This window comes from Heterocephalus glaber, unplaced genomic scaffold (assembly GCF_053883595.1).
Source record: "Heterocephalus glaber isolate CG9 unplaced genomic scaffold, H.glaber_assembly_v1.0 deba00001613, whole genome shotgun sequence".
In the NCBI taxonomy this organism is placed as follows: domain Eukaryota; kingdom Metazoa; phylum Chordata; class Mammalia; order Rodentia; family Bathyergidae; genus Heterocephalus; species Heterocephalus glaber.
The window spans coordinates 15,178,260-15,190,847 of NW_028258384.1; the positions used below are offsets into that span (position 1 = coordinate 15,178,260).

A 12,588-nucleotide genomic window follows, 5' to 3' on the forward strand; every position below is an offset into this window, starting at 1 on the left:
AAAGAGAATTCTATCAAGTCCTTAGCTCTCATATAATGGGAGTATATGATTTAATCAATAGACAACCTTTTCTTTAACTTTGAAACATCTGTAAATATTATAAAATGGACACATTCAAGAATTTACAAGAGATTACAAGTTTAATAGATGGTCTTTAATACAGTTTCTCAACATCATTCTATAGATTATTTAAATTTTACAGTGACATTTAACTGAGGCTGAAGGTAAAATATTATCTATAGTAAAGGCAAGTTTGTGCAGTTACTCACCTTTATTGTTAATTTAACATAATCTCAGTACAGGCACTAAAGAATCCAGAAAAGTGAGTGATAAGAATTGTCCATAGTGTTCTGAACTATCAGATCTCTCAAAAAAGGTTTTTAGCTTTAAATAACCACTGCCTGAAGTGTTATTTTTTTAAGGTACTGATTAAGAAAACAGGGCATGACGTTAATAAAAACAACTCCCAAGAGTAGTCTATTGCATTAAAAAGTATGTAATATGCCCACAATATATTTTGAAAGGAAAATAATAAATTAAAAAAAAACCCATATCTTTTAAAAAGAACATTCATTTTAAAATAATAATTTAAAGTAAAGTTATGCACAGATTCTAACTGGATTAAATACATTTTTTCTGCTCTATTGATTTCTCAAAAAGCAAGTTAGAAATATTTACTATGATACATTTGGAAAGATCATGCTAAGATAATTTTCAGAAGAAATTAAATTTAGTATTATTTAAATAAATAAAGAGGGAAATACATTCAATCAATTTTTTTTTTACCTTGGCTGTACAGGAAAAAATGTGGAGGAATAAACATTATTCTACATATTCCTAAGGATATTATATCAAAAAATAGTACAAAATGACTTTACAATTAGAAATTATGTTCTTCACTTAAATGAACAAGATTATCTAGTTTCATTTTGTTTTCAAAAGAAAGTAGTCACTTAAAAAATAACACTTTTGAATTGGCACAAAATAACCCTTATTACAAAGGGAGACAAACTAAGTAGCATCAGCTAAAGCTGAGAAAAATTGAACATTCTCATTCTCACCACCTTCGCCTAACCTGGCCCAGGGTGACATGCAGGGCCTTGGAGCCCACTAAGCGACCATTCATCTCATCCACTGCTTTGGTGGCCTCTTCAAAAGAGGAGAAGCAGACCACACCAAACCCTTTCCCCTGCCCCACTTCCATCATCACTTTGGCTCGGCTAATTGATCCAAATGAAGAAAATTCTTCCTTCAGTTTTTCATCATCTATGCTCTCATCCAGGTTCTTAATATATATAGGCACGCCTGGAGGCCGACTTTTTTCTTTTAATCTCAGCCTCTCAAACCTCCGCCGTAATTCAGCCAAGCGTTCAATTTTCTTTTGTGCTCGTCCTACGTATAGCACTTTCCCATCCATTGACTTTCCATGCAGTTCTAACACCGCCTTTTGGGCAGCCTCGTGTGTCTCGTATTTCACAAATCCAAAACCTTTAGATTTCCCACTAGCATCTCTTACTACCTTGACGCTCTCAATTTGCCCATATTCACTGAAAAGTTCCTTCAGTTTTTCGTCATTCATGTCATCTCCAAGGTTTTTAACAAAAACATTGGTGAAAGTTGCTCTATCCCTGGTTCTGACTTCAGCTGCTCGCTCTTCAGGGAATTTGAATCTGCCAACATATACTTGGCGGTTGTTGAGCCGTACTCCATTCATGTGCCAGATAGCCCTATTGGCAGCAGCCAGGCTGTCAAAATGCACATACGCATAACCCTTAGAGCCATTGTCATCACATACAACTTTACAAGAGAGAATGTTACCAAAAGCAGAAAATAAATAAAACAGACCCCTATTGTCTATGGATTTGTCCAGGTTTTTGATGAATATATTTCCAACTCCAGACTTTCTTAATCGGTCATCAGGCTGTGACCACATGAGGCGGAATGGTTTGCCATTAATCAAGTCAAAATTCATGGTGTTCAAGGCCCACTCAGCATCCGCTGGAAAGCGGAAGTTAACATAGCCATAGCCCAGGGGACTGCGGGTCACCGGGTCACGGCAGATTCTGGTGAATCGCAGAGGGCCAGCAGGCCTGAACTTCTTATAGAGCATGTCCTCTGTGACATCTGCATCCAAGTCACCCACATATAGGGCAGCCTTGAGGTACTTCTTTTTCTTGCCAGCAGGATTAGGCTCCCCACTCCCCATCTCTCTGAACACAGGAGGCTTTCCGAGGAGAGAAAAGGGCTGCTTTCTCTAATCTATGGGCCAAAAAGCTGTTCAGGAACAGAAAAAGCGAAGGCAGCCGAAGGGAAGCGAAAAGCAGACTCAGAATCACTGTTGAGGCTGAGAAAATGAAGTTCAGAAACAGCTGGTCAGCAGGCTCAGAACAAACGCATCAGACATAAAGGCACCCCGATAGCGAATATGTTCTCCCTAAGGGGACTTAAATTTTTCACCCATTCAGATTTGAAATTAGTTCCAAAAACCAGTATTAGAAACGTAATTACTCTTTCCCATTTTAAGAAATCACCAAGCAGCTGGCTGCTTCCCTACATTGTCGATAGAGGCCTCAGGATCGGCTTTTTGCATAAATATAGGCCTCGAGAGCTCCTGTTGGTTTAAATAATGGTATCAACAAGGGCAGGAGCCGAGTATGTATTCCTCCGCCAGCCGCTTGGCCGCTCCCGGAGGGCTCCCAACTTACTAAAAGGCCGCTCCGCACTCAGCGTCAGCAAAAGGGCACACTGGACATTTGGTGTGCTGGGACAGCAGGCAGGCTGCAGGCAGCGGATCAGAGAGACAGACGTACAAACGCGCGGGGAACCGGAGACCGCCCAGATACCCAAGATGCCCACTGGGTACGGACCGAGTGAGGCGCGGAGATTTCTGCAGCCTGAGGCTGGCGGCAGGTCCGGAGGGACTGACTGGCAGACGCGCAGAGGGTCAGCTCAGACGCGAGGCGGGTCCTACAGACGCAGGGCGGAGTCAGCGGAGAAGAGCAGAGGCGCGGCTGGCAGGCCCAGTGGGGACTGATGGGCAGGGGTCGCTTTCCGAAGGACAGACCAACCAAGGGACCAAGGGCTTGTAGCTGGGGGGTGGGGGAAGACGGGCGGGGCGCGAGGAAACCCGGAACACAGTGCTAAGTAACTTCCCGCTTGCCTGTGTCAATGCCAAGATATTACACACACACACACACACACACACACACACACACACACACGATATTCATATTAGATTTTTTCCTTTTTAAATATGTATTTATTACAAGTTTTAAATATTTAGGTTGCTCTTCACTAAATCGTAGGAAGTTATGCCCAAGGCAGAAAGAGTGCATAATTTTTTAAAAAGAATTCTCTAAATCATTTTTGTTTAGGGAAGAAGATATACGTCCCATAATTTCCTTAGTGCATTGGAAAGTCAAAGTTGACAACTGTACTGGGCTCCAGGTCCAGGGCTAAAAGATCATATGGTCAAATAGAACACAGGGCTATGTAGTGCTTGATCTTTATCCTTACTCGATTAATCTCCAGCATAATGGTTGAATTATGCCCAGGTAGTGTGGTCAGACCTTTTTTCTTTTCTTCAGTAATATTAAAGTTTTAATATTGGAGAGACATCAAATATCTTTTGAAGGTATTTAGTACCACAAAAAGATGAAACTGTTGAGCTATCTTCAGAATCACAGTTAAAAATCTCAGTTAAAGATAAAAGCTGCAGAATCAATGCAACATGTATAATTAATATCCTTAAGAGAAATAAACATGTCAAGATGAAGGTACTTAATATAATTATGAATTCCAACATGAGTTGTCAACTTTAAGTCATTACAGGGAAGAATGTCGTGAGACTGTGTTCTTGTGCTCACTTTATGAGAAAAGGCAACCATGAATAATATTATAGAGATAGACTAGCTCAACTGAGTATTTCTCATAAAGTACAGTATCTTTTCACAGATCTTGAGAAAACTGTTCTGGAAAGATATTCTGCTCCCACTTTGAGAAAATCACCAATCTCTATTATGCACAGACAAATCCTCAACAAGCCTCCCTGGTCCCCAATCACTCCTATATCAAAGAAAATGAAAACTAAACATGTAGCTGTATTTTTAGATTGAAAAAGATACTGAAGATAATGAAGGCTAAAAAGGGGGATTATTGTAGTTAATATTTTCTTAAGATGTTCTTAGAACAGCAGGATAAATTCTTATGCTTCTGCATTTTTAAAATTATACAGATTATATTAAACTGTATACTTGTGTAAAGATGGCATTTATCCTCATTACATGCTCAAAATTTTAGAATTATTTTCTGTTTTCTTGTTCTCACTTTTTAGGGTTCTTGCTTAATTAACACACGAAGACTTTATGAAAAATGGCAACCATGAATAATATTGTAGAGATAGACTAGCAAACATGTCTTACAATATTAACACAGTAGCCAACATGTGGAGGCACTTGTGAACATCTGGTCACTTTACTGCATCTTAAACATATTTTTATAAACATCTTCCCAGGTCTGGGGGGTATAGCTCTGTGGTAGAGTGCTTGTTTTGCATGTGTGCTACCCTGGGATGGATCTTCAGCACAGGAAAAATAAAACAAATAAGTAAAAATAAACATATTTAATTATGTGTGTTAACAATGGGTTAGAACCCTAGTCTGGCTTTTACTTTTATCATTTAAAGGTACTTCTTTATTGAAGCTGGTGTATTAAAATAACAGTGTAAATGCAAAAGAATAATTTTCACAATCTCATCACTGATACTAATTAATATTTTCATTTGTTCATGTAACTATTTAAATGCTCATACTCAAATTCATTTCTTCATATTTTCTCTAAGATTCTAGAGAAATTGTGCAGTTAAAATTTAAAAAAAAAACTCTCTACACTTACCAAAAATGTGGGGGTCATTGCAGTATAGATAGTGTAAACTGTAGTGACAAAAAGGATATCAAAGATCAGAAATTTTGAACTCTTTTTAAATAAATGAATTTTATACTTCTTCCTAGGCAGAAGTTTAATACAGAAAGGAAAAATATTTTCACCTTTAATTTTGAAATCACTTTACTATTTAATTTGAGAAGGCTTTGGAATTTAAAAGTCAGATATAGAATATTTCTTGCGCAATTCTATATACTAAAGGCAAGTTTATAGTTTATATAAATCTGATTAACATATTAAAATCCATTGAAAGTCCTGAACCAGATTCCCAATGCAGTTCATTGAAGCATACTGTAGTCTTTAAATCTGAGAAACACTTTGAATTAGGAAAGAATCCTAGACAACTGGTATTCCAAGCATATTTCTTCAGTTATTGTTACTTACAGTTGATAATATGTCAGCATAAATGGAGAAAAAGAAGAAATTAGAAATGTATTTTTCTTCCTTGTCTTAAGAAACAATTTTGTGTTCCCAAACAAAAATCTCAAGTATTCATGAGAATTTATTATGAAAGCAAACTTGGTATTCTCTTGTAGGAAGACTGGGATGGCTAAACAAAACATCAAAAAGTAAATAAAAAAGAACTTTACAACCTATGACGTGGTTCATATGTTTTTATAAAAAAGAGAGACAAAACAATTTGATGTTAAGAATGTGCTCTAAATAGACATTTCTAGAATCACTTTATTTTCTATATCTCAAAAAAATTTATCCCAAGCCTGAGAATTTATGTGTTACACAACAAGGCACTTGGTAATGTTAATCATTAAAAAAATTAAAGTGTATTTATTTGATTATACATCCTGAAATGAGAAAGTGACCAAAACCAGAAAACTTTCAACATAATTTACAATAAAGAGATTTATACTAAATGACCAATAAAGCAGAATATCATATTCTCTAATATTTTATTAAAATTTGCAGTATTCTCAAATTATAAAATTAGAGTTTAGATATTTATTCAAGGCACTTGGCATAATATGTACTTTTATAACTCTTGTGATTGTTGTAAATTAAGATTAACACTTTAAAGAAAACAGTTAAAATATTTTGCAAAAGAAGATATACAAATAGCTAATTAGTATACAAAAATATGCTCAAAATCACTTGTCTGGCAAACACAATTCAAAACTACAATGAGATACATATTTCTCCTGAGTCAGAATGAGTATTATGAAAAAGAGGAGAAAAATAAAGTAACAATGCTGGCAAGGAGTTAGAGAAAAGAATTCTCTTCACCAATGCTAGGAATGTAAACTACTACCTTCATTATGGAAAGTATTACTGAAGTTCCTCAAAAACCTAGAAATATAACTACCATGATACTCTATACCACTTTGGGGTATATATCCAAATGAAATGAAATAACCATACCAAGGTTATACCTGCATTCCCATATTGATTTTGATGCTATATATAGTAGCTAGAATATGGAATCAACTGAGATGTCCATTAGCATATGAATAAACAAATAAAAAACAGTGTACATATACATAATAGAATTCAGCCATGTGAGTATTTAAATCCTGTCATTTGTGGGAAAATGGATGGGACTGGCGGACAATATGTTAAGAGAAAAAGCCAGGAAAGATGCATATTACATGGTTTTGCTCTTCCACACAAGCTTAAAAAGTTGATTTCATAGAAGTAGAGAGTAGAATAGTGATTACCACAGGGAAAGGGAAGGGAGCAGGGAGACAGAGGAAAGGTGGATAATGGATATTTGTTGTATTTACATAGAAGAAATAAATTCTAATATTCTTCAGTGTAGTAGTGTGACTATAGTTCAAAATTTAGTATATTTTATAAAGAAATAGAAAAGAGAAGTTCAAAGTTTTCCAGCACAAAGAAATGATAAATATGTAAGGAAATGAAAGTGCTACATATTCTGGCTTGTTACATATTGTACACATTTATGCAATTATAATAGTGTACTCCATAAATATGTACAAACATTTATACTTAAATAAATAAAAAGCAAAGTGATTTCAAAAGAAAAAAAGTTTGACATTTGACCTTTTCCTTGGTATAATGAATTAAATTCTTATTGAATTTTTAAAAACAAGCATTTTCCCTTTCATTGTAAAAGGAAGTAACAAATTTGGCATAGAAGAATATTATATCAATATGATGAAGGATATATATGAAAATCCTACCCTAATATATTCAACAATTAAAAACTGAAGAGCTTTCCTCTAAGAAAAAGAGAAGGCAAGAATATCCACTTTTCCACTTTTTTTCAGCCTAGTACAGAAAATCCTAGATACAGTAATTAGGGGGAAAATGAAATAAAGGGTATCTGAGTGAAAACAGATGAAGTGAAACTGTGTTTATTTCTAGATAACACGATCTAGGGCCAGGGATTTAGCTCAGTGGTTTCACCGCCTGCTGTGCAAGCGCAAGGACCCAAGTTCGATCCCCAGTACCAAAAAAAAAGGCAGTTTGCCCTATAAATTCAAGGGGTCTCAAGTCTAGATAACACGATCTTATCTTTCAAAAGCTTAAAGTCTCTACAAAGCAGTTGGAACTATGAATAAATTCGCAAAGCTACAGGATACAAAACAACATAAAAAATAATGTGCATTTTTGTGTATTAACAATGAAGTATCTGAAAGAGAAATAAGGAAACATCCATAATCAGTAGCATCAAAAAGAATAAATACTGGGCCAGGGATTTAGCTCAGTGGTTCTGGTGCCTGCCTTGCAAGCGCAAGGTCCTGAGTTCGATCCCAGGTACAAAAAAAAAAAAAAAAAGAATACTTATGAATAAACATGACCAAGGAATCTAAAGTTATACCCTAATACTTTAAATCATCCACAATATAAATAAAAGAAAACATAAATAAAAGGAAATATATCCCCTACTCATGGATTTGAAAAATGAATATTGTTAATATGTCCAAACAATTCAAAGAAACCTATAAGTTCAATGAAATCCTTTTCAAAATTTTGATAGCATTTTAATAGACATAAAAATAGAGCCTAAAATTCATATGGAGCTGCAAATGAGCCTGAGTAGCCAAAACAATCTGGAGAAAAGAGAAAAAACTGGAGGTACGACCACTTCCTGATTTCAAAGTACACAGTATTGCAAACCTAAAATAATTACGGCAATCTAATAGGGTCATAAAATAAAATATATATTCCAGGGCTGGAGATTTAGCTCAGTGGTTCTGCCGCCTGCCCTGCAAGTGCATGATCCTCAGTTCAATCCCCAGTACTAAAAAAAAAAGATATATATTCCAAAGAAACAGAATAGTGTGCACAGAAATAAACTCACACATACACACATAGTCAACAATGTTTGACAAAGCATGCCCAGAATAGGAAATGGGTAAAGGACTGACTCTCTATAAATGGGGTGGGACAAACTTAATGTCTACATGTAAAATATTACAATCAGACACGTATCTTGTACTAGGCACTGAAGTCAATGCATAATGGCTTATGATTAAAGAAAGGCATGTAAGATATGAAACTGTAAAATTCCTAGAAGAAAACAGAAATATACCTGTAATTTTTTCTTGGTAATGACTTCTTGAATATGACTCCAAAACCACAATTAACAAATGCAAAAATGGAAAAGTAATAATCCTAAAAGATTTTGCACATCAGAAGAAACAACTAATAGAGTAAAACATCAACTGAAGGAATAGGAAAATATTTGCAACCATATAACTAATAAAGGGCTGATACCCAAAATATGTAAGGACCTCATACAACTAAATGCCAAAAATATCTTCTTGAATAGATGATTCAAAAAACATATAAATGACTAACAAATGAGAGATAATCAACATCACTAATCCTCAAAGAAATGAAAATCAAAGCCAAAATGATAGATCACCTCACCCTTTGGAAAGATAACAAATGTTGGAAAGAATGTGGTAAAACTGGAGTGGATGTGTGCTGTTGATAAGAATGTAAAGTAGTACAGTTAATATGAAAAACATTACAGAAGTTCTTCCAAAAGTTGAAAGTATAATTACTTTGTAATCTAGTAATGTCACTTTTAGGTATACATTCAAAATTTTGAAAGCAGGTTTGTGAATACACATTTGAATTCCTAAGTTTATTTCACTATTATAAACAATAGCAAGCATATGGAAACAATTTGAATGGCGACTGATGGATGACTGGGTAAAGACAATATAGTACATGCTTAAAATGACATATTATTCAGTTCAAAAAGAGAAGAAAATTCTACTTTATGCATGTGGTAAAATGGGTGAATTTTGAAATATTTATTCTAAGTGAAATATGTCAGTCGCATAGGGACACAGACCAAATGACTCTAGATACATGAATGATTTAGAATAGTCAGAGTACTAGAAACTGAATAGAATGGTGGTTGGCAGTATCTGAAGGAGAGGGAAATGATTAAATGGGGTCACGAATACAAAATTTCCAAAGATGCTTAAGGTACACTGTTTTGTAGCACTAAAATGGATTAAATGATGATCTTATGCTGTTTTCTTACCAGAATAAAAGAAAAATTAGAGATGTCACGGAAAATGGCAGAGCAGTAAGCAGCCACAGATACATCTCTTCAGACTCTGGAGAATAACAACTTGGGGAAGAAAAGAAGGAGGGAGGTGGATCTCCAGGACCCAAAAAGGATCTAAAGGAAAGATTGGAGCCTGTAGATAACACAAGGAGATGGACGGCAGCACAGAGGGAGAAAGCAAATTGAAGCCTCCCCCCACCCCCAGCTCACTGGATGAGAGAGGAGACACAACAGTGTAATGGAGCAGAGGAGGCTGAAAGGCGCCAGTGGGTGACTCCAGTGCAGGAACAGTAATGTTTCTTGGATAGAATGCTTTATCGGAATCCTTTTTCAGTAAGGGGCCAACTGAACCTGGGACTAAGAGCAGCCATGGGTTGTCTTTGTCTCAGGGCTGCCAGTAATGAAATCCCACAGTGACTGAGTGAGTGAGGACTGAAGAGAAGTCCAGGGTGGGGAGATGTGGGTGGGCCACCAATAGACATTCAGTGCTTTCTGGCTGAAGACTTGGGTCCCGGCCCCCACAGCCAGAAACAAGGACCAGCCTGAACTTCTGTGGAGTTAAAAGGCCAGAGATGGTGCCCTGTTCAACTCTACTGCAGGCTGGCTGGGTTTACCCAGAACTCCACCTTAATCCAACTGCAGAATTACTGGGTTTTCCAAGCACAGCTCTGGAGATCTGGACACTGACTTGGACACTACCACAAAACTATAGACACCAGAAAACAACCACAGGCTTGAAATCACAGTGAAATCTCTTACTTTTGTTTTTTGTTCGTTTGGTTTGGTTTTTATTTTTGTTGTTTGTTTGGTTTGGGTTGTTCTTTTTTTTCTTCTATCAATTGTGTGTTTTAATTTTTTCATGAGTGTGAACATTGTTTTTAGGGTTTTTCTTTAGTTCAGTTCATCTCCTTTCTTTCTCTCCTCTCTTCTTCACCAGTTTCCTTGAACTTGACTAATCTTCCTTTGTCCTTCACCCTTGCTAATAATCTTTTTCTCATCATCTGTTTCTCTGTTTTTTCCTCTTATCCTGTTTAAATGTCCTCCCCAAAAGATAAAATCTCTCTATTGAGGGAATATTCACTGTATGAATTTCCTGGTTTGTTTAGACTTAATTATATAACTATAAATCTTGTTCCTGTGGATAAAGGTAGCAAATTAATAGTTGCCACAGCTTGTCAAGTTCTGGGCTGTGCTTCATACTATCATTATTATTGATTGTACTAATTTAGGCAAGGTGTCATGGATGTTATGATCAGTTGTTCTTCTTTGAATACCAATACTGAGATTGTCTAGGGTCATAAACAATACCATAGTCCAGTACCAAATAGTTGGGTGCTAGGCTAAATAAGAAGCAAATTCTCTACTTTAATACATTGAAGAGGTAGGATCTTAGGACACATTCAAAAGCTAAAAGTCAGCTACAACTAGAAGACACATTGGAAAAGTAGTCATTTCCTAAGGAAGTCTCCGTACTACTCATAAAGACACCTGCAATAAGGAATTTACAACCAGCAACACAGAGAACAAATTTAAAAAATAGAAAATGAGAAGACATGGAAGCAAGATGCTACCCCAGACCTTTAACTCCCCCAAGACAAGTCCAGGGACAATGAAGTGGAGGAAATCAGAAGTGATCCACCCAAAGTTTCTGAAATGGTAGCAGCAGAAGTAACAAAAGAGATGAATGAGGCTCTAGCAAAAATTAAATCAGAATTAATTTCTCAGATAAATAAAGAGATAGTAACCATAATGAAGTACATGGTTAGTAAATCTATAGTAGAGGCACATAAAAAGAAGAGCTTAGGAAAATGATGGGAACTATGAACACCCCACATAGGAAAGAAATGGAGTCCATAAAACATATTCAAACACTTATCCAGGAGAATAAAAATTCTATTGAAAATATATGCACCAGAATCAATGTGAGGACAGAATATCAGATCTAAAAGAAAGATTGGGGGGCCAGGGATTTAGCTCAGTGGTTCCGGTGCCTGCCTTGCATGCTCAAGATCCCAAGATTGATCCCTGGTAACAAAAAAAATAAAAAAAGATTGGTAGTAAATAATTATCAAATGAAAGACTTCTTAAAAATAGCAAGGAACCAGAAAAATCAATCCAATAGCTTCTGTATGATACAGAGGAATAACATAAGATTAATCAGAATCCAAGAAAAATCAGGAAATAGCACAAAGGAAATTTTTTTAAAAACCTATTCATAGAGGTAATTTTAGAAAACTTCCCAACCTTGGGAAGAGAATTTGGCACACAGATAAGTGACACATATAAAAAACCAAGTAGCCATGATCTGAAAAAAAAAACAAAAAACAAAGCACATAATAGTCAAGATCCCAGAAATTCAACAAAAGAACAGAATGTTGAAAGGTGTAAGAGAAAAGAAACAAATCATCTATAAAGGAGAACCCGTCAAAATAACAGCAGACTTCTCAACACAAACCATTAAGTCAAACTGAGCTTGGAGTGAAGTATTTCAAGCCCTAAAAGAAAACAACCTCCAACCCATATTAATGTACCCTGCGAAATTGTCTTTCAAACTTGATGGAAAAATAAGATATTTCCATGATAAAGAACACCTGAAGAAATTCACACCCACCAAATGAGCACTCCTAAAAGTTCTGAAAGATATTCCAGAAAGAGCCAATGAAGACACCAATTCCAATAATCCTAATAGAATGAATCCACCAGGCAAGGCAAGCAATTAAATAGAAAGGAAAGAAAGGGAATGAACAACAACAACAAAAATGACAATGACAATACAATACAATGCATATCAGTTATATTGATCAATGTGAATGGTCTCAACTCACCAATCAAAAGAAAGAGATTGGCAGAATGGTTCAAGAAACAAGATCCAACAATATGTTGCATAGAAGAAAAGCATTTAACTCGAAAATAAATTCCTAATCCTAAAGTCTAAGGATCAAAAACCATACTCCATGCAACAGGAATCCAGAAAAAAGCAGATGCAGCTATTCTGTTTGTAGACAAAGTAACTTTCAAGACAAGATTGATCAGAAGAGTCAAAGAAAGCTACTAAATACTTGGTAAGGGAACAATCTAAAAGGAATAGATAAGAATCATAAATATATATACACCAAATACCAGTACACCCAACTATATAA

At 35.7% G+C, this 12,588-nt stretch overlaps 1 protein-coding gene across 2 annotated transcripts; it reads right to left on the reverse strand.

Annotated features, from left to right (window-relative positions):
- Positions 1-404: 404 nt before the first annotated feature.
- Pabpc5 (poly(A) binding protein cytoplasmic 5) lies at positions 405-3,094 on the reverse strand. Of its 2 annotated transcripts, none has more exons than XM_004873579.4 (2): positions 2,868-3,094; positions 405-2,344 (listed from the first exon to the last, which is right to left on the reverse strand). In XM_004873579.4, the coding sequence occupies exon 2, from the start codon at positions 2,204-2,206 to the stop codon at positions 1,058-1,060; it is 1,149 nt and encodes a 382-aa protein (XP_004873636.1). In that variant the 5' UTR covers positions 2,207-2,344; positions 2,868-3,094; the 3' UTR covers positions 405-1,057. The 2 variants fall into 2 exon arrangements, with proteins under 2 accessions (XP_004873636.1, XP_004873635.1); XM_004873578.3 differs by having other exon boundaries at positions 2,706-3,094.
- Positions 3,095-12,588: the final 9,494 nt, after the last annotated feature.

Excerpts from the sequence above, each read along its gene's own strand:
- Pabpc5 (XM_004873579.4), bottom strand. The coding sequence starts at position 2,206 with ATGGGGAGTGGGGAGCCTAATCCTGCTGGCAAGAAAAAGAAGTACCTC.